The following is a 25,441-nucleotide window of genomic DNA, read 5'->3' on the forward strand; positions in this document are numbered from 1 at the left end:
ATTTTGTTCGCACTTTATGACAATAGTTATATCATTGTGATATACTATATTAAATGTATAATAATAATATCTACCTATATATGCCAGATACAGTTTACTTATGTATTATATTTAATTCCAATTAAAATTAAAAAATTTTCTCTTTTCACTATCAATAATGAATGCATAATAAAATAATTTAATTGTATTAAAGTGTATTCATCCAAGTCTGTGATCCAAAAAAAAAGGATTGGACCACAATGGATCAAAATGTTTTATAACATGAAAAAAGTTCACTATAGATCATTGTTAAATTAATAACTTTCTATTTATTGTACTAAAAACTTTTAAGTACTATACCTAACAATAATGTATCACAAATTTTAATTTCACTAATTTATACTATTTAGTACGTATCTTCAAAATCATATCCGTGGTAATCCAAATAAGATAATTGAAAAAAATTGGCACAGAACGTCCATCTAGTAAACCAAAACGAATTGTATTATAACCGACAATGAAGTGCTAATAATTATAGACCATAATAATAGTTTACTCGTCTTGTAAAAAATATAACATTTATACCTATAATATCTAACGTAGGTAACATCATATACTATTTTTTTTATTGTAAGGTGATAACAGATTGTAAATTTTTTATATTTATGATAATAAAGTGTATGTTTAACTTATTGTAATAGAGTTTCTTTTATTTCGCCAATAGTAATATAATATATGTTATAAGAAAAACATATTGAATTATTTACTTCTTAGTGTATTCATATTTTTGAGTAAAAATAAAGATATTTTCAATTGTATTATATTCCAGTGTTTTAATCATTACAAATTACTAGATCGCATAATATTATAACTTTTATGAGAAAACGAAATGACCAGCCCGGTCAGTGCAGACATTTCTTTAAGTGTTTTATTGTTTTAGACTTAAGTCATAACAGTTTAACTCGTTAAATACAGTTGTTTCCTTAGGCAGTATGGCATAATTTGTAGTTGTTAGTTGCTGAACCGATGAAAGGAATTTAAACGATAAAGGGATTAAAGTAACAACAATGATGAATGGACCGGCGAGTGGTTTCAATAACAATAAATAAATATAATATTATTATGTAGTCAGACCACCTGTAGTGGCCATAGTGTAGATATTATACATCCCTATAATACGGTAACGCGTTACCCGGCCGTACATAATATATTACAGAGATGTAACGTAGTGAAAATAGTAACCGCCCTTGAACTTCTTTTTTCTCGATGCCTATATAAACCTACTAACATAATCTTATTACAACGGCATCGGGTCAAGGACAGATTAATGACAAGTTTTAAGTATAAGTTTACGGAGTTCGATAAACGCACATGTTCACGCCCCGTCTTCTTTAAGCATACTTATATGTACCTATATAATATTATTATTATCGTGTTCCATTATATTTTTTAAACATTTTTTTTCCTAATATGGCCGGGTGAATTGGAATTAATAATTAAGCTTTCACTGATTTTCGTGTTATAACTTATATTATTTCTCGAAGATGTAACAAAAAACGTAGAAGACGTTAAATCGATTTTGATGTACATGTACGCCTAGGTAGTATGTTTTTTTTCAAATTTATTTAATAATTATTTAAACCGTTATATTTAAAATAAATATTTTTTAAAAATCTAGTCACGTTATAAGTACTGCTTGGTTCACAAAGATTTTCAATTTTCAATTCAAATGTCACAATGATCGAGTAAATTATAATAACATAAAAGCTATTAATAATTTAGTAATGTAGGTCTTAATTGTTTACTCGGCGATTATATTTATACAAGCGAAATTGTTTTCACTCGCCAGCGGATGTCACAGGTATTCGTGGTGACCTTACACACAGATATTATGCAGACAATATTATATATGTACACAGTGCAGTACTTATATACTTCACACGTCCAGACGACGATTTTCTTTCCCTCTGCTATTTAACAGCTTCACACCTAGAATGTGTATTAATTAGTCAACTTTATACATAAATAATTGAGTGTCAAAGATCAAATTGTATTATATTTTATCTAGGGATATACTCGTCGATGAACATAATAATTTACATATATTAAATACACAGGGTAATTTTTTAAGCATACTCGCCCCCATTTTCAGATCTTTTATAGTAGGTACATTTATTCAAATTCTTATTTTTTAAATTTTTAAGTATGCCTAAGACCAAATTTTCATATTTCTGATATTTTTTGTACTACAGGAAGTATCCTGTACTCTTGTAGCGGTACAGACTTCTATTTTTAAAATAATTACCCCTCTTTTTTACCCCAAAAAACCTACTAATAACGTCTGTGACTTTTATGTTCAGACATTAATTTATACGCGGATCGTTGAATAACTAAATTTGAATCTCACAACGAACATTATAATATTACCTATGTATAAAGTAGCGGCAAAACAGTGACTCATTCTCTGTTAATTTTGACCGCTGTATGCATTTGTCTTGATTTATGGTTTGTTCTCATTTGTGTTTTGACTGACAACTATACTATATGAATGTAATATTTCGCTTTATCATTCAATACATTATAACGTTCTATCAGTTACCTTTTGCCAATTAAATAGCCAATATAGTTTTAAATCTGACATACGCGTATATAGGATAGGTTAGGTTAACTCAATATTATAAAAGACTGCGGTATTATACATTTATAAGAACCTAAATGTAGTAAGTATAGCCCTACCCAACCAAAACTAATGGGAAGCAAAAATATCACAAGATGATTCTTCGTTGCCAAACAAATTATTATTAATAATAGGTACTATGCCATCGATTGATCTTTGACGGTACGATCATATTTTATATTTTAAGAACGTTTGATATAATTGTATGTGTTGCGAATTCAACGCAAGGCGTCGAATAAGCAACCACAACTGTCACAAGTCAGATGTATAATATTAATATCCAGCAAACGAATTTAAATGCGTTCAGAAATTTTTCCATAATTTATTTTATTTTAATCTACTAACCGAACGTCGACGCGGTAACTTTCATTTCTATTCAACTTTATACGTACGCGATTCAAAAGTAAAATATGACCGCTTAATGACATCACTTTTATGTTCAAACGTATTGTTAATAGTCTATTAGAGGTTGATGATTGTCTGGAGTTCTTGTGAAAAAAATATATTTGACCGTATGGCTCGACATGCTTATCGCGATAAATCACTTTTATTTTCACACAATCGTACATCGTCAAGAATTATAGTTTCTTCAGCCGTTAAATCGCCGGCCATTAAATTGTTTGAAACGGTACTCAAAACCATCAAACATTTAAATTTCTTCGACGAAGATTTAAGTAAGTTACAAGTAGGTACTCAGGTATAAGGACCATTAAATATGGTAATATGTTGTGAGTACCTACCTCAATATATTTTATTTTTATGTACTTTTGGCACGTTAATAGGTGACCTAATGTCATGTATTTAAAATAAATAAAATGTTAAACAATGGAATAAATAGATATCTTTCATATTTCATATTATATTAAGATAATATAATATATAACTATTATAACTGTTATAAAAGTAGTATTTTCGCCAACATTTTAATAAAATATTAATTTTAAAATTGTTTTTTATCATTATAGATAAATTACGATGTTGGGGGACGGAGTGGCCGAGCGGACTAAGGCGTCGGCTGCGACGCAGCCGGCCCGAGTTCGATACCTTGGCCGCGGGCGGCATTTTTCTTCGGGCAAGTCACGGTGTCCGGAGAACAAGTGCCGCCATCCCCCACCCGGGCATAGCAGATACCTACGGGTGCCCAATCAAAAATTCTGCCAAACTAAACACATACGTGTTCCTCCCCCTACCAACTTAACAACCTACAAACTAAAAAATAGCTAATGGCCTCAGCTGCCGGGCTAAAGATCAATAAAAAAAAAAAAAAAAAATTACGATGTTATTTCATATTTGATATAATATTATGTACTTTTTTAAAACGTGTAGTTTGTAATTTTCTTAATTATTTACGATTTTTGTTTTTAACTTAATGATTTTTTAACTTAGTTGCCTATATTTAATTCAAAACGATTTATATTATTTCACTGTTGAAATTTGGTTTAGTCCTAGTGCGGTGTCAAAGTTGTGTGGTATATTGTTCGTGTATATCATACAATAATAATTGGTTAGTACATAAACAATAATGTCTACAAAACACCTGTTAGTTGATCAAAGATAAAATGTCCCACATTGGTGAGAAGACTGTTGCGTTTCGAAAGTATAAGGCGTTAGTTTAATACTCAGATAATAATATTAAAACAACACTTCAATAATATTATGCCATATTAAGCACATAATATATTGAAACTAAAGGTTTTGTTAAGTGAAATCTTTTGTAATTGACATTATATTTCTCCAAAATTATATTATTTATATTGCAAATTATATTTCCGTCTATACGATTTATAACGATGCCGAGCAAGAATTATTTCTGATTATTAATTAGTCTCCCAGAGATTTATTTTTTGTAAAGTTGATTTCTATAATAATGATACTTTTATTTCCAAAGACAAATCCATTAGTTGTAAAATATTTTAGAATGTCGTTGTCATTGCACTTATCGAAGAATACAAATATAGATACAATATATTACGTACTGCTACAACGCTACTAGTTGTTAATTACAAAGAATTATACAAAATGTACTGCTAAATAGTAATTATCTTATTTTTAAAAAAAAGTAATAATTTAGTATAATGTTTTGATAATTTAAGATTTTGAGTGGACAGATAAGAATATAGTATAATATTGGTTTTTTAATGTGTTTTATTTTTGCGTATGTCTTTACCATTTGGAGTAGAATACATTTCTTGTCCGGTAGTCATTAGACTTTAATAATTGGCTACCGAATTAAAATATTTAGTTGCCACTTCAGTATGTCAAAAGTAATGATTTCCAGTAGCTTACAAAATAATTAAGAAATACAAAAATCCAATAGGGGATTTTTATGAAAAATATGTTTATATTAAAACCAATTTTATATACCTATTAATTGTTTTAATTCAAAAAATAATAACTCAAAATTGTAACCGGATATTTGTATCAGCATTTTATAGACGTGAGACATCATATAAATGATGTTGGTCCTTTTTATGATAATGTAGACAATTTTCAACTTTTAATTTCGATTTATTTATAGTAAACTAATGTTTGTTTGCGAGTGAAAAAGCTTGAAAATTGAATACAAGGTTCCTCATTATAGTTGTTCTTACTGCAATATTACAAGATATCACTTTGTTTTTTTTTGTATGCGTTTAAAGTACAAATTTTTAAAAAGCTCGTCAAAACCACAATTAATTTAAAATATTTTGTTTTTAATAACTAATACCTACAATTTTGAATTTAACATCTTAGAAAACAATAGATTAATTTTTTTACTAGAAATTAAAATTCAATTTAAGCATAAGTTATAAAGCTATATTCATTTTTATTGAGCGATTGAATTTCAATTTTTTATGATATTGAATATTCAAACGTGTAATAAGTAATAACTAGGTGTCTAGGTATCCTTTTTTAATATTCTTCAAAAAATATTTAATGTAAAATCTTGAAAAATTCAACTATTACTTAATTTATAATTTTCTATTATTTTCAGAACATCTAGACTAATGTTAAGCTATATTATGTATATTTTATATTAAAAATTATTTTTTTATCAATTATTATATCAATTTGTTTTGCTTGATCAAAAATATTTAAAATGTTGGTAATACAATCAACATAAATAGTTGTTTCTATAACAGTTTAAAAATAAATAAGTAGTAAAATAATTTTTAATGGACAAATAAATTTCAGATTTTGACAAAATTAGATATTAAATATAAATTTAGAAGAATATGATTGAAATTAAAAATAATATATTTTTACTTTGTATACTTTTTCCACTATGCAGTATGCATATTATTATTTACCAACCAAAATAATATTTTATAACATTCTATTTAGATTAAGCGGTTTCCACGAATCTATTTACATGTTTCTATGGCACGTTGGTATTGATTTCGATATTAATTAATAGCTAGTAATATTATAATTATTATTATTCGATAATCAAAATTATTTTTTTCACTAAAATTAATTCAACCTACTGATATTATTACTAATAGAAAAAATATATATTATAATGAAACATCCTTAGAAATATAATATTATTCTTTCAGTTCAGTTTTTGTCTTTCAGAATCTTTTTTCGTATTTGTATTTTGAATTATTATCAAATTTAACATATTTATTACTATACTATCTACATGACCTACTCAATGACGAACCACACTTTAGTTCCTATACAACGTAGCTACTTCTCCGGTTTTTGAATGCGTATAAGTTCATGTGTTAAGAAGTTATAGACTAAAAAATAATAAATTGACATCATTGGATTTTAAAAAAAAATATTAATCTACAAAATAAAAACTTTAGTTTGTAATGTTGTAGTTTTAATCACGATCTGCGCTGTTCTATGCGAAAACAATATAACGACATATATTATAAATAATAATATATATACCTATATAGCAGTGTATGTTATATTATTTTCATTGACAAATTGTAGAAGAAAAAAAAATAGAAAAAGAAAACCAATAATTTTCTATTATAATAATTTCGCATACCAATCGAACAACACACGTCGTTTTAACCGCACATGTGACGAAGTCGGTGTGATCTAATTGTGTATACTTTCACGGGTATCCGACTCTGAATAAATTTAACTACCGTTTTAACCTACTGTAATCAATTTCGCGATGTTATACATTTAGAATTAACGTTGTTGGACAATGGTAGCTTCTTAGGCGATGTGTATAGGTAAAGATACTCGCGCAACAAGCAACACGTCTGACTGCATCTGAACTGTAAATATTATACGTTTTATATTTCCGGCGGACAACGACGTATTCAGAAGTATTTGCCACCCTCTGACCATCTAACTATCCACACATGATCTTTGACCGATTATTATGTTTTCAAGAAAATACAAATATAGTTATTTTACCACGTTATAATAATATAATAATCATAAAATATGTAGTATGTATAGTGTACCTATCATGGGCTGTGTCAAATAATATTATTATTAATTAAATCATTTAACCAGTTATCACCACGTTATTTAATAAACACCATTGTTATAACTTTTAATAGGGGGCGGGACCCTATTTGTCAACACTCAACATTTGGGTATATTGGCACCCATCAAACAAGTTATCACTGAACAAGACCTGCTCTATAGTTATTAGGTACGTTTATATATTGTAGGTACGTATTACTATATTATGACGGTATTCTAAGTGAGACAATATTGATGATAAAATAATGAATTTAAACACCAAACCAATTTATTTTTGTATGCACATTGAAAAAATAGAAAAATACTATAATACCTGGACCTAATGATGTAAAAATAAGGTATTTTATTCTGTTTTTGTGTTTTATACATATTATATATTATTAGGTGCATAAAATCTGGTACAATTATAATTTGCGTCCTAAAATATACTAATATACTAATATTTTTTTTGATATATTATATTATTATCATAGCGTTATTACATAATATTATTATGTTTAACACATTTCATACTTTGTTCCTCGATTATATAGAATTTAAAACTATTTAACATTGAAAATAACATACATTTCATACACATTGCATTTACAAATATTCTAATAAATAATAACATTTTATAATGATAAAAAAAAGACAGAGAACTGTGCGTTTGCAGTGAATGTTAAAATTTTATATAGCAAATAGTGGATTTTAAATTATTAAAAACTCTATTGGAATCAAATGATAATTCTATGCAGCGTGTATAATACTGTGCAATGTGTGTTTTACAAATTTACATCTCTCCTTGCAGCTACAATATGATATTTGTAGCGAGTTCAGATAGTTTGCCTTACATATTGCAGAGCTTTGAGTTTAATACATTTGTGTGTTGGTTTCTTATAATTCTCTCTAATAATAAATTAATTTCTCTAATAATCAAGTTCGGTCAAATTTTTTTTACATTTGTACAACATTAGCTGCAGACATATAAATTCATTTTGCCTCATTGAATCGTTAATAAATTCAATAAAGTGGTAAAATAACACACGTATTAAATGTTTGGAATAGTAAAAACACGAGCTTGCCAACATCTTAAAGGTTTTTACATTGCACAAATTGTTTTTTTTTTTTTATGTGTTTCTCTGTTACTGGTTTTTCAAGACCGATTGGTGATTGAGATTATACGGTTGTAGGGGAGTTAGTTTTTTAAATGGTGAAAGTTGAATTTTAGGTATTTTATGAACATTTGAGGTTTTGAGTTATACTGTCAGCATTACTATAACATTAAAGCTAATGAGTAAAAATAACGATAAAAAAAAAATTCATCGTACAGCATGTGATAATATTTACGATAATGCGCTATAATGCAAACGCAATCCCGACAAAGGTTGATTTCAAATGTAGGTATTATTGAATTTGTTGCAAATGTTCTCCACTCAATAATCCATACAGTCGTAACTCGTAAGTTACAATTATACCTACATACGCCGGGTTGATTAATTTAATGGACCAATCGTGGGCCAATAAATCATGTTTAAGGGACCACTATATATCGCCATTTATCCGTTGATCAATGTTTAGTGATTGTTCATGCTACCCGACTACATTATTAGCAGCAGACTTAGCCTCTCAGGACGATGCAATATTTGAGTGCAACTCAGCAGTTGACTCGGTACGATGCAATATTTAAGTGCAACGATAACATTTTACGATATCGGTGCACTGTGGCGGGCAGATACTATCATATAATTATTATGATTATTATTGTACTTTCGCATCGGTCGTCACGGAGGGTCGGATACGTTCTTTTTTTTTTGGCAACAATCCGTCTGCTTGTATCTCTCTCTCTCTCTCTCTTCCATTTCTGTTTGCGGTCGCTGAGACGCGGCAGGCGATTATCGCGGCCCGGCGATACCAAACATAGAGTGACGATTAGGTGCACACCGTCGACGGACGAGATTAAAAAAAAAAACGGCCGCGGTCGTCGTCACATAAATATGGACGTCCCGCAAAGACACGAGTCATACGTTAACGGAAAGCCGGACGGACAGTAGCGAACGGACAAGCTAACAAACAAACAAACAAACAAACGAAAAAATAAACATGTCATCGCCATCGTTGATGTTCGCAGCGGCCCGGTCTGGGTGTTTGTGCGTCGTGGTCGCGTCGCTTCTGTTGCTGCATACGACGTGCTTGCAGGTCGCCGGTGCAGCCGTCGTCCCGTTGGCCGTGGTCAAGGCGGCGTCCCAGTGCTCGGCCGCCCCAGACACCGTCGATTGTCTGATGCACGCCGCGGCCGCCGGCGTCGACGCCCTAGCCCGGTCCGCCGATCCCGTCGACCTGGTTCCCGGTTGCGTGACGCTCGTCAAGAACGCCGCCAGCGAATCTGACCTGGCGCCACAGCCATCGCCATCACCAGCACCACCGCAGACGGCCACTGATATCGACGCCGCGTCTGCGCCGGTCGGGGGTGAATCTGCGCTTGTCGACTCGTTGACGGCGTTCGTCAAGTCCCGCGCCATCAGCGTCCGGGCACCCGCCCACTTGTTGGAATCGCTCAAGAGCACCCTCATCGAAGGTACCTAAATTGAATAATAATTTTACAATATTTTTAACTCATTAGTAGGGCCCGTATTATAATAATGTCCCAGGCAATGCTTTTTGAGAGTTAAAAACTTACACTTTCAGTTTTTATTATTTTTAGGTATTTTTTAAAATTTTTAGTGCATAAATATTGCAATATATTCATTATTGATTGAATATACTTAGTTAGTAATTAAAAATATTAACTCAAACAATTTTGTTCCAATTATTTATTATTTGTCGATCGTACTAAATGTATGATTTCGATACATCGATACCGTCTTTATCAAACTACAGTGCGATTAACGTTTTTGTTGCGTCCGAGACTAAAATCAGTAACATCTAATAGGTCAGTTGGTATTACATCACAGTAATCGCACTTATTTTGTTAAGTAAGTATTTTCGTTTGCTCAAGAATTATTAAAATAAATATTGGGTAATGTTTTAAGGATATTTTTGATGTTAAATTAATTGTTCAAATGTTTTTTTCCATTTTGAATTGAAATCCTAGTCATTATATTTGTGAGTAATAACATAATAATATTATAAGGCGTTTGTACCTACATATGATTAATTTCCTTAACGTCTCCAATTTTTTGAATTATTCGTGTTTAATAGGTAATCTATTTTTATTAATATTATCAATAACGTTTTATTATTTAATAAATCATAAAACTAAAACGTTAGCATGATGGTTTTTATTTGAGTATTTTTAGTTAATAAATAATCAAAACTTGGGATTAATTAGTTGTTATTATTACTATTTAAAAAAAAAATAATATACCTATAAAATGCTGTCCATGCTCAATTTCTTCGGTAAACGTTATTCCATATACGTGTGAAATGTAAAAATAATTAATATCATACATTTTGGAAAAAAAATAGAAAATATGTTAAATTAATCAATATTATAAATAATGAATACTAAAATTTAGTGATATTATGACCCAAAACTGTAAAGTTTTCTTTCAAAGACATTCGTCAAGTGATAAATGTATCGATACATAGTACATTTTTACTGTCAATAACTAATATATTTTAATATTTTAAATATTTCAGTACCTATCAAGGTAATTTAACTGTATTTTAAAACTCTCGCCAGCGCTATTCTACTCGAAAAATAGTTACCACTATGAAATTATTGGTTCCCTTCATCAGGAGGCTTATGGGAAAGAAACAACCACGAAAATATTATTTATACAGTCGAGCACCGATAACTTGAATCTCAAGAGAAATAATAGATATAAATAAATTTGACTTAATATGTATTTTCCGTGTTATATAATATATTGTACAAAACTCAAAAAGACTTCAAGGGGCAAGACAAAAATGTCAGTTATCAAGGTTTTCGAGTTATCGAGATTCGAAATAATACGACATTGATATTATGGAATCGTCGTAATACCCTTAGACCCCCCCTTATTGAAATCAATAATAAACCATTTTTGTGGCTGTTTCAGCGCGGGGCAAGAAAGACAAGTATGCGGGACCGCTGCTCATGGGCGCCATGATGGTGGCCGGCACGCTGTTGCCGATCAAGCTGGGCGCGCTGGCTATGATGAGTGGCAAGGCGCTGATGACCAGCATGCTCGCGCTCATGCTGTCCGCCATACTGGCGCTGAAGAAACTGGCGTCGGGCGGCGGCAGCCACAGCGGCACAACGTACGAGGTGATCAACGTGCCGTCGCAGGGCGGCCACGGCCCGCACGGCCGTTCGCTGAGGGCCCACGCCATGGCGTACGGCCCACCGCCGCCCGCGGAAACCCCCCCGACGCCCACTCCATCGGCTGACGGGCTATAATAATAAATTGTAGGGCCATAACATTATTTTATTTATCGTACCTATCGCGGTATACCTAATATATTTATTATTAATCGAATTTATAATATATTTATTGTAAAATTATGTAAACGCTAAGAAAAAAATTGTACAGCGCATCGTACTATTATATAATTCATGTAATATTATTATTTATTATGGCATTTTTAATGTTTATTTATTATATTAATAATTTATTACACGATACGACATTGTTATGTGATTAGCTAAATTATTATAACTCTATGATTTTAATCGATTTGCAAAAATTTTAATAATATTATATACACCTTCATAAACAATAGTAATATAAATAATTATGTATACATTTTTTTGTTGCGAATAAAATCGAAAAATCATTATTTATATTGATACCTAGGTATATAAGTGTTTGCATTGGTTACTGTTTTTGACAACCGCGTATTTCACGGTTATCGACCTAACCCATAATAATACGTTTCAGCGACATATATTTTACTACCTAACGTGTGATGATACGTGCGATCTATAATAATAATAAGTTTGGCCGTCCGGCCGACTTATCAAATTGTGTGTGAAGTATATACGATATAAAATAATAATGTGACCGCTACATATTTTATCGATATGGAAAAATATAGAGTACACTACAGTAATAATATTATATTTTAATATAGTGTGTAGAACTGTATATCAATATAATAATATTATGTGTGACAGCCCACACGTGTTCGAGTGTCTCGAGATCGAAATTGTTTTTTTTTTTTTAATAAGTCAGTGATCTTTTAATTATTTTCAATCTCCGGCACACTAGTGATGTAGCAAGTTTGCATTCAGCAAAATCTAAATTCCTGATTTAGTATCGATTTATATATTATAGAACGATGAATTGAATGACTCATCATCAAACTTTATGACATTTAGGACATTACATACGTGTTTGTACGCGTTGGATTTCTTACGATATTCCATATTTTCTACGATATTATCAATATATTTTTAAACTGTAAACTTGTACATAATATACTGATAAGTTGCGTCAAGCATTATTTTACCAACTAAAATAGGATAAGAAATACAACGTCCAAGCTGTAGGTAATATGTTCTTAACTTAAAGCATGTGATAGTAAATTAATTTCAAAACTTAAGCTAACAGTTTAAGGTTGGTTTAATTTTACGGAATGCCACGCGTGTGCTTAAGAGTGAGAACACAAAAATATATTGTGGACCTAAGTCTTACAAACGCGTCCCATTGCTTCAGCGGTGTGATAGGATTCAAATAGACGTCTGCATCAAGTGGGACTAGTCGAATCAATCCCATTCCACATGAATAACGATTACGATCGTTATTATTGCTTATGTTTTCGAAGTCCACAGATACGCCTTCAGCCCAGTGCCATACATAGTTTGAGGTGGGGAGGGGAAGTGGAACAGGGGGACAAGACCCTCCAGATTTTTTTTTAAATAATAGTGTCGATAACAGGTGATAATTAGTATTCTAGCTTTACAAAAAGTAGAGACAAATAAATATTCTAGCTACGTAATTTCTGCAACCTTGCATTAGTGCATGACAAATTATTATATGCATTGCAGAATTTCGTGATATACTCATAGCATTCCGTGCAGTCCATGGAGCTTTCAATAACCAATTCTCTAATATTCAGCAAGCACATGCAATTATTATTAAGACGTTGTATTAGTCGATTTTAAACTTATTGTAATAATATAATATATTATTATATGTTATACCTATAGTGTCATAAATGCACAATAGTACACTACATAATAAAGTGATAAAATAAAACCTTACTATAATATAATATCAACAATCATTATTATTATCATCCATGAGATTTTTTTATATAATTGTACTACTTCAACCATTCCTTTCATTAAAATATACAAATTTTTTAAACGCATTTTGACAATAAGGTATGGTACCTTATATATTATACCTAATACATATATAATATGTATCATATACGTATTATTGAGGTGTAACAGAGAGACCCGGCCAATGGAAAATAAAAAATGAGTTCTACTTCAACGTATGAAAAATATATGAATAGTAAATAATTTAGGTTTTCATTATGTGTGAAAATTCCCAAAAAAAATATTTTGTAAAAAGTAATTATTTTTCAAATTAATTTACTCAAGAAAAAATATTTATGGATATTTTAAAAATTTACTACTTTAAACATAAACCACTTGACTTAAATAAACGTTTTTACCATCAACGTTTTTCTAAGAACAAGATACCTACACAAATTGGCTATTTTGAATATTTTTAAAACAAATTTGATAAAATTAAAATTTTAAGCATTGGAAAATGAAAATATGAATAAAATATTGTAAACTGTACTTGAAGCGCAAGCGTTTAAAACTAAAGTTATTTTATTTGTCAGTTCGTTATGCAATACTTGTATTTACACTATTTCTATAAAATGTCACGGTAAACCTGGACAGGTGTAATCCTATGATTGTCGTTTAGGTTTTCGGGTGTGGATTTGGCTCGGTTGTATTTATATAATCTCTATGTTGACTAGGAGATCAAGACTATTGATACAATTTGTTTTATTTTATTCAATACAATTCATTGATGTTCGGTTTGTGGAATCGAGCCATTAGTTTTCGAGATTAACTCGACCATAAAACCACAAAACTACTTTTTTTAAAAATAATATAGGTGTAAGAAGATACAATACAAATATATAACACTCGAATGAAAGATAAAAGATTTCGTCTAACATTACCCTCACAAGCGAGCACATCAATGATTTAAATTTTATCGGTGTTAATTTATATAATTGTATGTAATATGTAGGACATTTATTTAAAATATTAAATTGGTACTTTGGAGTTCACAGTGATTCCACACTAACTTCACATATGATATTATTTCAATATAATATTATGATTATCACCATATTGAGTTTTATCAATCATAGCACATTTTAATACATGCTTTTATATTTTATAAAGTAATTTATCTAAAACAGTGTGTATTCTAATCATGCAACTCATTGGTAAAAGAAATGTTCATTTCTATAACATAATAACATAGATTTTCAGAGCATATTAAGACCACAACAAAAAAAAAAAATTAACGAAGTAATGTTTAGTCAACCGCCACTAAGGGGTTTCTTTGGAGTTTATTATAATATGTATTTGATTGAGACCAAATTATTTATACTTATTGATCGAACATTAAAACAAAAATATCCATGATTTTTTTCATCATTATTATTTATAAGATTCCGTCTAGTGTCTCGGTGTTACGTTAGATAAGAAGCTAACCTGGTGTCCGCACATATCCACAAAACTTCAACAAGGATACCAAATACCACAAATTCCCCGTCGATTAAAAAAAAACTGGTCGAGAGACCTCCTAAAATAGGGGAAAACATTTTTTCTGAGGTTCTGTTAATGAATGGTCTCCTCTTCACGTGATTCATGTTTAAATATACTTTTTCTATAAACAGATTGAATATATTAAAAAAAAAAAAAATAGATTACCTATACAATATGAAAATACGGTTCAATTTGAATGTGATGATTCGATCAATTTTTTTTTCTGCACAATGTAAAAAATACAGACTATCTACAAATCATAAATATCCATGCAGTTTGTAATGAACGTATCACTCGTGTGTGATTGTGACGAGAGTTACATTATTGACGGCTTACTACATGAGAAAAAATTCACTTATTTTCAACACTTTAAATGGTGGTGAGGGGATCGATAAGACACTCACACACACATATAATATATAGATAATAATAGATTTCAACGTAAAAGTAGGCATACTTTAAATCACTACAGTTGATTGATTGTTGTAATTAATTTAAAAAATCAAGATTATTGACCATAAAATATGCATATAAGTAATATATATGTTATATACAATATATGTATATAAACATAATAATATAATACATTATGTGATGTCAATATTTATTTGTATGATTATGACTACATAATATTATGTACCCCATAATAGATCATAATATGCAGATATTATATTATTAATAACCTAAAAGCCAATACTGAATTCATATAATATTATAATATACGATTTCAGATTCATAAAGCGTATCAATATAGTTTATCGACAGTATTTTAATGTTATAGTAAATAATATATGTGATGTGTGTCAAAACAGTCGTCAACTTTTCAAATTATATCTCGGATGTCACGTACGATGTGACCAACTTTCAAATTCATAAGCAGAACTAATAGTTTTATATAAATTTTAATATTTTCTTATTCAAATGCAACTTCAACTTATATTTTAACTTTGATATATTATAATATACATTATAATGTATAATAATTATGTAAACATTTGTTTTTAGTCGTTTACAACTACGGTCTGCAGATGCAGTTTAGTGCAATAAATAATAAATAATAGACGTTTCATAAATTATTTCGTAGGTACGTAAAATAAAGCAGAAATTATATACAATATTATATCAAAATAATACTAATACTTATTTAATTTCAGTATTTCACAAGTCACCTACTTCTTATCGAAATGATATAAAATATAATGTCTACTAGGAATTATAAATGTATAATATTATTTTTATATGATTAAACACACTCGTAAATACTCTGATTGGTAGATCTGTAATCATCTGAAAAAAATTAATTATTATTTTTGAGGATATTGTAAAAAATAGTGACACTAAAATTATTATGGAAAACTATAAGTGTATAATGGTGTTATTTTAAATTATAAAAAAAATTATTATTTGTATTGTTTTGGTAGATCGTTGAAAAATGAATACGCATCTGATACATTTGATACGAAACAAGGTATTGATATTGTTTCATAAATTTAAATTGAAGGAGATCACAAGTGACACTTTAAGCGTATAGCTTGTCGAACTCGTTCGGATAACGAATACAGATTAGACAAAGCGTATAATAGACGTCAAGAGAAGAAATCTATTGAAGAACTCGTGCACATGATTTTCTTATCAATATATAAACGTAGGTACCTACACATGAAATAAGTCCTACGACTATTCAGATGATTTAATAAATATAATATCCAACTGTCTTTATATAGTTATTTTACGATTTCGATTTACTAACTATATTGTTATATATATGCTGCAGTTGTTGCAGTATTTTAGAATTCAAAGTCATAATAATATGCGTGTTGATAATATTTAATCCAATATCTTTTTTTAAACAATTTTGTTTAATGTATGTAAAACCCCTTCAACAGGTCTCGCCAGCGACTAAGTTTAAAAAAAAGCTAAAATTTTTCTATTTTTTTTTTGTGTGTGTCAACGTATAGCCATTTAAATAAATTGTAGAACCTAGTTTGACATGTTTAAATATTCTCCTTCTACTTTAAAATGTATGTCACATAAACGTCGTTTTTAAAAATATTTTAAATACATTTCCTAGTTAAAAACTAACATTTTCAGAATTTTTTTATTACAAAATTGTTACTCAACGATGCCGTAAACTATTTAGCTTAATTTTTAGATTCCTTCAGAAATCCTTCCACTTATTTTAAATAATAATATTTTATACATAACGTTTATATCATTCATAACCCAAATGATGGTTGAGAGATTTTCATCTCTATAATATATTACAGTTACCTTGGTATACCTGCAGTGACTCCGAATAACATCATTATTATGTATAGAATTCTCTGGATTTTTTCACGAGTGCATTTACGCCATCCTTACGTGTACCAAATGCATGAATAAATCCATTCAATCAGCATATTATATCGTACTTGGCGAGGGAGTCCCTTGGAAATGTCTTGGCCAGTGGGTTATCCACCAACGCGGAGAGTGACTTAACAAAAGTTTACTTTTCAAGTACAAAAACATATTCAGGACTTCAATAGCAGTCTCCAAGCAGATATTATAAATAAATAATATATAAAATATTATACTCTTTATTGTACAAATAAATAATATTATATGAATACAAGGTTACATAATTTATATAAAGTTATACACTATAATTGGTACACATTAACAATATAGTCTTATTGTTGTTATTGTCAACCCCCTCCCCACCAACTACTCACTTCAGTAGTTACAATAAATTAATAAGTTGTACGTTAAATTAAAGACCAAATTGCGCGTTTCGTCGTAAGCATCATTCGTGTGTTATTATATAATATTAATTTATATACGTATAATAACGATCGGACCGTGTCGATGGACATAAATGACGACTACGACAAAGACGACAACAACAACAACAATAATGATAGTAATAAATACAATAATTATGCGAATCGTCGATAAATTAGTATAATAATAATATATAACACGACAAAAATATCGTCCCTAACTGTACGGGGCATACAATTTACAGTCGTCTAGTCGTTTTTCTCCACCACGGCAATTTTTTTGGGCACCATCGGGCCCCCAGGTGAGTAATACTCGGCCGGCTGTTCGGGCCCGTCGTCGTCGTGCTGCTGTAGCGGTGGCCGCACGCCCTTGAAGTACGCGCCCGGAGGGTTGGACTCTCCGGCGTAGTAGCTGGCCGACGAGCTGTGCATCTTGGCCTCGGTCTGGCCCTTGTACACGCCCAGCTCCTGTTCGAACTGCGCCTCGGTGAAGTGCGGCGCCGGGGCGGAGTACGCCTTGACGTGGCCCTGTTCTTGTTTGCTGAACAGCGACTTCAGGCCCAGCAGCCCGGAAATGGTGATGGCCATCAGACTGGTCATGATCGCCTTGCCGGCCAACATGAACAGCGCGCCGAACGCCAGCGGCAGCAGCGTGCCGGCCATCACGGCCACGCCGGCGGCCATCATTGGCCCGAGGTTCTTGTTCTTTTTGCCTCTACCTGCAACCCGACAACGGTTTCGGTCAAAACGACTCAAGTCCGATTATAAACAATAACTGTACTATTATATTATTATAATCGTCACACAGTTCAGCGTATTATTATTATATTTTTTAATTGTTTAATTTGTTTAAACCCGTGCATTGTAATGCCGCATATTATGGTTATGAAAAACTTAATATTGTACGCGTAATCCGATGGTTATAATAAGACTACGTCGGCCTAAGTCGTATACCGGTTCTAACTCCATTTTTTTCGATTTCAGGATTATTTGTGATTAAAATTAAGGAAAAACACCGCATCGAATGATAAAGTCATCATAACCCCAGTTTTAACGATAATTGTATCGTTCACGAAATCGATAATTAGAAATCTCTATATTGTTATCATTGTAATGAGTGATGGAGATACGACGTTTGGGGATTAGTGAATTAGACTGACAAAATATTTGAAACGTTTTTTTCTTCTGCAAAATTTACAATTTACGACTTAGGCTGACGAATTTAGTGTGGACATGAGCGGCCGTCACTAGAATTCTAGGGTATCAAAAAACAGTTACCTATACAAACAATTTTTTTTTATATAGTATTTTTTCTGGAAGAAAAAGTACCCCTGAGGCCTTGAATACTCCTTAGTGACCCCCATGAGTATGAACATATTTTTTAAGTTTAACGTGGGTTTTCAATTTACATGTTACCATATACGATTTAACTACCCAGTCCGTTCACTACGATATAAAGTTTCCTAAACGTATCACATTGGTTAAACTATGAAACTGTGGTTGCATTTTAAATAGCATTCTTGATAACTGTTATTAACATGTATTATTTTATCATCTCCTAAATTATCAGTATTTTAAAACAATAATAAGCATACCGTGTACACAAACAATGTCGAGGTAGTTTAGTCGTATAATAAGAACATAATTATGTACACACACTCTGGTATACCATTATTTTACCATGGACACCGATCAATCGAAGCAAAGGATTTTTATGCACTCATATTTATTAATTAGTAGGAATATTGTGAGAATCTGCAGACTTGGTTAACTCACCGTTGAGGAACGACGACTTGAGCAGCGACCACGGGGCGGTGACTTCGGCTGGCAGATCGAACCCGAACGAAAACAGTCCGAATATGTTCTGGATTTGCTCGATGAGGTATTCCTCAATACCTTTAGACTGCTGCTGGAGATGGCCACCTCCCCCGTCGGCCAGTTTGGTATCATCGGCAGCGGCAGACGAGACGTCTTCCCTTCGGCTCGCGGCGTACAGCAGGGCGTTCTTGATGAGGCCTTTGAACAGACACGTGCCCGGACCGTCGGCGGAAGTACATCGTAACGCGCCAAACGACCTTTCCGGAACGGAATCACCGCGGCCGGATGAAAACCGCACGACGACAAGGATCCCGACGAGACACCACTTGAGTATGGGGGACATTTTGGACGTAAAAGTACTTGGTTACTTTATAATATTATCTATAATATTATAAATATATTATTTGTAACGATACGGTCGCTCAGGTCGTCGTTCGGATGAGTCGAAACTCACACTGATGCGGTCGCAGACGTCTGTCCGCGTATATATAACTTCGGTCAGGTGCCGTTTCTATTTTTCGATTAGTTTTCGGTTTTCGGTTTTTTTTTTTTTTATATCGTCCGTCTTTAATTGGCCGATCGACTCGTCGCGCGAGACTAATGAACAGAATCTGACGACGGCGGACTCCGTGCAACGTTATTATATTATTTACGATAGACTGCCGCAAAATGACATAAATATCAATCATTTATAGGTGTGCACGTGGACGCATTATATTGTAATTCTATGCTGTGTATAGGTACGTTGCGACGGTCATGTGGGTACAGAATTGTAGGCGAGCATACTTTCGATCAGGACCCACATGTCCGGATGTGCGTGACGATTTCCGACCGCAACGTGCAGACGCGACGCGGCCGCAGCGCCCGCCCGTGTCTATGATACTTACGCGGCGGCCGGCCGTGTAGACGCACGTCCGGCCGCGATAACGCAGTACAGTTTCCGTCGCCACCGTCGACGGGATGACCGTCATGAAGTTGCGGAAGTTGGGTTTTGCGATTTTCGCGGCTCTGTCGTTGCAGGCCACCCGCATTGGCGCGCAAGAGCAACCCCGTCCGGCAACCACCACCGTCACCACCACCGTCAACACCACCAACACCATCACCGACGTCAGTAACTTTGTCGGCGATGTGGCTTCACCGATCCGAGCCAGATCACACGAGATGGATTTCGGAGGTTCTGATCCGTCGCTGCAGGAGTCGGCGACAGGTCTATCGGAAGGTACGCAGTCACATTGTTGGGTTTCGATGTAGAGATTTTGTCCGTTAAATGTATTTATTTTTTTCGCAATTCGATTAAAGGGCGGGGGAAAAAGAAGAAGAAAAAGAAGAAAAAAAAAATCAAAAACCCTTCTATGAACATGCTGATCGGCGGCAGCATGATGGCAGCTTTCGTCGTGATATTCATGTTCGTGAACATGATAACCGTGACACTTGGAAAAGCGCTATTTTTCACGTTCATCGCGAAGTTTTTGATATCTGTAAATTGGAAATCGTCGGAATCTTCGTCCAAGAAGAAATCTACTCATAATGACATAACGGTCGTGATGACGTAAAAACGCTTATTACCAAAATCTTTTTATTTTTCAATAACAACTGACAATATTTATATTATAAATTAATAAATTAATAAATAGATAATATTTTTTCCTACAAGTTTAACCTATATTATATCTATAACAATGAATAAATTAAATACATAATATAAGTTTTTGTCCAACCCATCGATTATACTAGAATTTTAAGCCATTAGGTATAATAATATTGTTAATTTTAATCATATTGCTGGTTGCCATATTGAATAGGTTCCGTTTGAGCAGCATTGTATTGACCTGCATTGATCTAAAAATACAAAATAATTGAAACACCTGTGTTAAAGTTTAAAATATAGCAGTTTAAGAAATGATTGTTGAACCACAGTTCTATTTATTTTTTTTTTCTATATGATGATGAATATCTAGGTATAAGAATAATTAACTCATTTTATTCTTTTTTATACCTATATTTATGTGTGTGTTTTGAAATAAATTTACTTTTTATGTTTGTTAAGTGTTGACATATTATTGTTTTACAGATTATATTAAATTATTATTATTGTTGTAATTACATAGATGCTTCATCTATGGGTTTAGATAATAGGTAATATTATGTATGATGCTAATTTATTGGTTCGTATAATAAATCTAAATATTTGATAAGTGAACTGCTTTAGTCTCATACAGAGGTTTGCTCAGGAATTTCCTATGGAGGTGGGGGGTGTACAACGTTTTCTGAGAATTATAGTATTTTGACCATGATTTTTCATATTACAATGGGGAGGGTGGTTTCAAACCCCATTCACATTTTTAATATAGACTTCATAAATTGAGCGCAATACCTAATTGAAATCGACAATAATCAATCGATATTTTGAAAAATATTATGTTGATTTTTCACATAATATATCATGTACCTAAACACACAAGTTGTATACACCGGGGTATAAATGAATAGTAAGGGTTATAAACGTGTTTGTAACACACAAAATGTTATTGTCATATTATTTGGCTTAATAGCTTTTGGTATTTTGTATTCGTATTATAATAAGGCAATCGTTCTAAATACGAATGCGATAATGTCTTTCTCTTTCGTTATATATTTTCAGCGACTGTCGGATGTGATGTCTTACAACGAGGGTGGGACTCAAACAAACTGTTTATTTATTATGCGTGCTCAAGTTTGTTATTGTATTTGTGTATTATTGTTAGTATTTAGTTAAGATAAAGAAGTGTATAAAAAATAATTTTTTAAGAACATTGCGCTGAAAAGGTATTTTTAGGTCATATTTTGCTACATTTTAGAGCATTTTATTTAAAAATTCTTAGGGAATTTAACTCCAGGCATTATTATAATAATATTATTTGTGCTATTATATCATATTATAGATAATTTTAAGTTGCAGTTATCGATACGAGATGACGCGTCGGAGAATTCTGACTTATTGCGGTCATATTATAATAGATAGTGCGAGTCAGTTAATAATAATTATTATTTGACTTATGTTGACTTGAAACGATTTTAACATTATTTTTTTTATTCTGAGGTGAAAAAAATCGCAGATTTCTGAAAAAAAAAAAAATTTATTGTAACGTACGTAAGGACTAGAATCACTTTATACTTTGGATACAATTTTTAATTTGAAGCCCAAAAATGTATGGGTTTTAATTAACTGTTGTTTTGTGTGAATTGAAACTCTTATTTTAACACGTATTCATTGTCAATTAAAATACTTTAATGGTAATTTAAAACAATATATTTGTTTTAAAAAATATCAAAACTTAAAATGAAGTTAAAACAACTACCTAATAATATTTGAAGTAGCACTTTTTCAGTAGTTGTTTTAAGTGACCTTAAATTTTGATTTTTTAATGTAACACATGACCTAAAATCTATAAATGCATTTTTTTTTTATTTTTGATGTTAAATAAATATTTTTTTGAACTATAGTCTAATATATGAAAAATATACAAACATTACAATTTGATGCTCTTCGAATAAATCTAGAACACTTTTAAAAGTGATTATAAAATAATAATTATAATAATTATAATATTATTAATATTATTATTATTGTTTGTATATTTTGCTATGTAAAATCGACTGATAAGAATATTTTGTATCACAATGACACAAAAACAAATTTAATCCAAGAATGGGTCGCTTATTACAAAATTTCAGTAATAAATATTGATATGATTAATAAAAAATGAAACAGTGTCAAGTCACACCGAAATTTCAAGTCACCTAGATTGGAATACCATGAGTATAGACAATAAATAGTAATACTCACGTCCGATACGACTGTTGCACCGTTTTCCAATTTGTAATCGGACGCATGTTGGTACGCTTGGTGTGGCCCCGGGTTGTTGATGACTTCGTACGTGGTCCTGGCGTGGCCGTGGCCGCCTGACTTCTTCGAGACGGCCATCGCCGACAGCATCAGAGCAAGTATGCTAGTCAACAGTCCCTTGGCGGCCATCAGCGCCAGCGCTCCGAACGCGGTGGACATGAGCGTGGTGATCATCATCATGCCGCCCAACATCAGCACGCCCGCGCCCTTGTCCTTCTTACGGCCCTCTTCCCTGGCGACGGGCGCGGACGTCGTCACGCCGATCAGCCACGCGACGGCGTCCATGGGAACGGACAACCGCAGCGACCTCTTCTCCATGAATTCCGCGATCTTCGAGTACACCGACGTGGATGGCCACGACGACGACGACGAAGTGCCGTTTTTGTTCGCGGCCGCTCGCCCCTCGTCACGAAAGTCGCCGATGGTCCGCGCACGGCCGTCGGGCACCACGGCCAGGTACTGGCCCATCAGCGGTATCTCGCCCGGATACGATGCCATGGCGGCCACGACCTTTGCACCACCCTTGGTAAGGCACGGCCACAGGTCGGCGGACCGCGAGCACCTCTCGCCCTCGTCGTGTAACGCGGCTGCTAGACCGCCGGCGTTGTAGCGCGTCGCCGTCGTTGCCAACAGCTGATGTAGCTGAACCGACAACGACAACAACAACAACGACGATGACTTAAAGACGACCAAAGACGGTGACATCGTGATGCGGCGGCGGCGACGGTGACGATTAATAACGATTAAACGATCGATTGCGAATGAACAATTAATTGTTAACGCGGGAGTATTTATACGTCGTGGGTAGAGGCCGCCGCTGAATTTCGGATAATCACGTGTCCCGGTGGTTTTTGGCAGACATTTCGGACAATTGAATCGTGTAAGGAGATCGATGCGAGACAATGGATCTCGCGGTCGGTACAGATCTCGAATAGTATATTGTGTGCGCGCTTGACCAGTTAACTGCTTGAAGCGGTCATCTATATCGGGGTTCTATGTCAAGTGTGTGTAGATGAGCCGCATAGAAACGTCGTTTCACGGGCGATGGCTAGGGAGAATTAGGCCAAAATATTCACTTTTCCAGAATTTTCCGCGGAATCGCGTTTGTAGTTCTGCACGGGAGCATTTAAACATTATAATATCATTGATGGTATAGTTGTATTGTTTTTTTTTAAGTTTATGTCATAAATCTGTGTGTATCGTATAAACCTATAGCCTTATAGGCATAGATTCTAGATAATAAGATGATGGTCAATGGCCATCTGAGAAGATAGCAGCCAAGTTCGTCCAAAAAGTTTCCGCGTTCTTTAAGAATCTAAAAAGCATAAACAAGTAAATATTATAATATAGTGGCCAATTTATAAAATATAAAAGTAATACTTACTAAATAGCTTACTAAATACCACCAACAATTTAAATAATAAATTATTAAAAACAATGATATAATAGGTATATTTTAACTTAAAAACCATAATACATTACCGTAGTCCATAATACAAAATATGAATGCAGATACCTATTATATAATTATGAAACAAAACCACAAAAATAATTAATAATAACACACAAAACAGAACTGAAAATTAATTTTAGTGAGGGGAGGCCGGGAGGGGGAGTGGTAAGCTAAAAATGTATGTTAATTGTATTATGAAATTGTATTTAATATAGCATAAAATTAATAATATTGTAGTACTAATAAGTAATATTTAAAATACAAATTACATTTAAAAATATGTATTGCTATATTATTTAAAAATAATTATTAAACTTAATTCTATACATTTAACTTGAAGAAAAGTTATATGACAAACTCTATATTTCTTTCTTTTTAATTAAAAAAAACGATTAATAACTTCATCTGGATCTAAACAATATTCGTATGTACATTATATTGAGTATTGCTAAGCTAGTCAATCGGTCTTCTCCAATTGAATTTCTTAGGAATTTTATTAATATTTCAGCATCGAAAAAGTTCTTACCGGTGTTGCCGTAATTACTGATAAAGTTGATAGAACTCATAATAAAAATGAAAAATTGGGGGAAAAAAAATTGGTTACAGTTTGTATATGCTTCGAGTATTTCAGAAATCCGGGTATCGTTCCAATATTGGTTCACAATTGAACTTTTTTAGAACTTGTTGGTGGCACACTTATTGAGTGTTTTTTTATACA

The 25,441-nt window shown here is 32.4% G+C and overlaps 4 protein-coding genes across 4 annotated transcripts; 2 read left to right on the forward strand and 2 right to left on the reverse strand.

Moving 5' to 3' along the window:
* Positions 1 to 9,113: 9,113 nt before the first annotated feature.
* Positions 9,114 to 11,771, forward strand: LOC132952382 (uncharacterized). Its single transcript, XM_061024677.1, has 2 exons — positions 9,114 to 9,653; positions 11,119 to 11,771. The coding sequence occupies exons 1-2, from the start codon at positions 9,179 to 9,181 to the stop codon at positions 11,457 to 11,459; spliced, it is 816 nt and encodes a 271-aa protein (XP_060880660.1). The 5' UTR covers positions 9,114 to 9,178; the 3' UTR covers positions 11,460 to 11,771.
* Positions 11,772 to 17,367: 5,596 nt separating this feature from the next.
* Positions 17,368 to 20,020, reverse strand: LOC132952448 (uncharacterized). Its single transcript, XM_061024754.1, has 2 exons — positions 19,343 to 20,020; positions 17,368 to 18,285 (listed from the first exon to the last, which is right to left on the reverse strand). Exons 1-2 carry the CDS (start codon positions 19,725 to 19,727, stop codon positions 17,816 to 17,818), a joined length of 855 nt encoding a protein of 284 aa, XP_060880737.1. The 5' UTR covers positions 19,728 to 20,020; the 3' UTR covers positions 17,368 to 17,815.
* A 275-nt stretch (positions 20,021 to 20,295) lies between these two features.
* Positions 20,296 to 21,299, forward strand: LOC132952662 (uncharacterized). Its single transcript, XM_061025017.1, has 2 exons — positions 20,296 to 20,603; positions 20,684 to 21,299. Exons 1-2 carry the CDS (start codon positions 20,345 to 20,347, stop codon positions 20,935 to 20,937), a joined length of 513 nt encoding a protein of 170 aa, XP_060881000.1. The 5' UTR covers positions 20,296 to 20,344; the 3' UTR covers positions 20,938 to 21,299.
* On the reverse strand, positions 21,102 to 24,013 carry LOC132952661 (uncharacterized). The gene is made up of 2 exons (XM_061025016.1): positions 23,211 to 24,013; positions 21,102 to 21,223 (listed from the first exon to the last, which is right to left on the reverse strand). The coding sequence occupies exons 1-2, from the start codon at positions 23,973 to 23,975 to the stop codon at positions 21,155 to 21,157; spliced, it is 834 nt and encodes a 277-aa protein (XP_060880999.1). The 5' UTR covers positions 23,976 to 24,013; the 3' UTR covers positions 21,102 to 21,154.
* Between the last annotated feature and the right edge of the window lie 1,428 nt (positions 24,014 to 25,441).

Source organism: Metopolophium dirhodum, chromosome 9, assembly GCF_019925205.1.
Source record: "Metopolophium dirhodum isolate CAU chromosome 9, ASM1992520v1, whole genome shotgun sequence".
Taxonomy (NCBI): Eukaryota; Metazoa; Arthropoda; class Insecta; order Hemiptera; family Aphididae; genus Metopolophium; species Metopolophium dirhodum.

Coding starts and splice junctions, on each gene's coding strand:
- LOC132952448 (XM_061024754.1), bottom strand. CDS start 19,727: ATGTCCCCCATACTCAAGTGGTGTCTCGTCGGGATCCTTGTCGTCGTG. Junction 18,286..19,342: donor CAAGTCGTCGTTCCTCAACG/GTGAGTTAACCA, acceptor GTCGGGTTGCAG/GTAGAGGCAAAAAGAACAAG.
- LOC132952662 (XM_061025017.1), top strand. CDS start 20,345: ATGACCGTCATGAAGTTGCGGAAGTTGGGTTTTGCGATTTTCGCGGCT. Junction 20,604..20,683: donor GGCGACAGGTCTATCGGAAG/GTACGCAGTCAC, acceptor ATTCGATTAAAG/GGCGGGGGAAAAAGAAGAAG.
- LOC132952661 (XM_061025016.1), bottom strand. CDS start 23,975: ATGTCACCGTCTTTGGTCGTCTTTAAGTCATCGTCGTTGTTGTTGTTG. Junction 21,224..23,210: donor GTGCAACAGTCGTATCGGAC/GTGAGTATTACT, acceptor TTGTATTTTTAG/ATCAATGCAGGTCAATACAA.
- LOC132952382 (XM_061024677.1), top strand. CDS start 9,179: ATGTCATCGCCATCGTTGATGTTCGCAGCGGCCCGGTCTGGGTGTTTG. Junction 9,654..11,118: donor CAAGAGCACCCTCATCGAAG/GTACCTAAATTG, acceptor TGGCTGTTTCAG/CGCGGGGCAAGAAAGACAAG.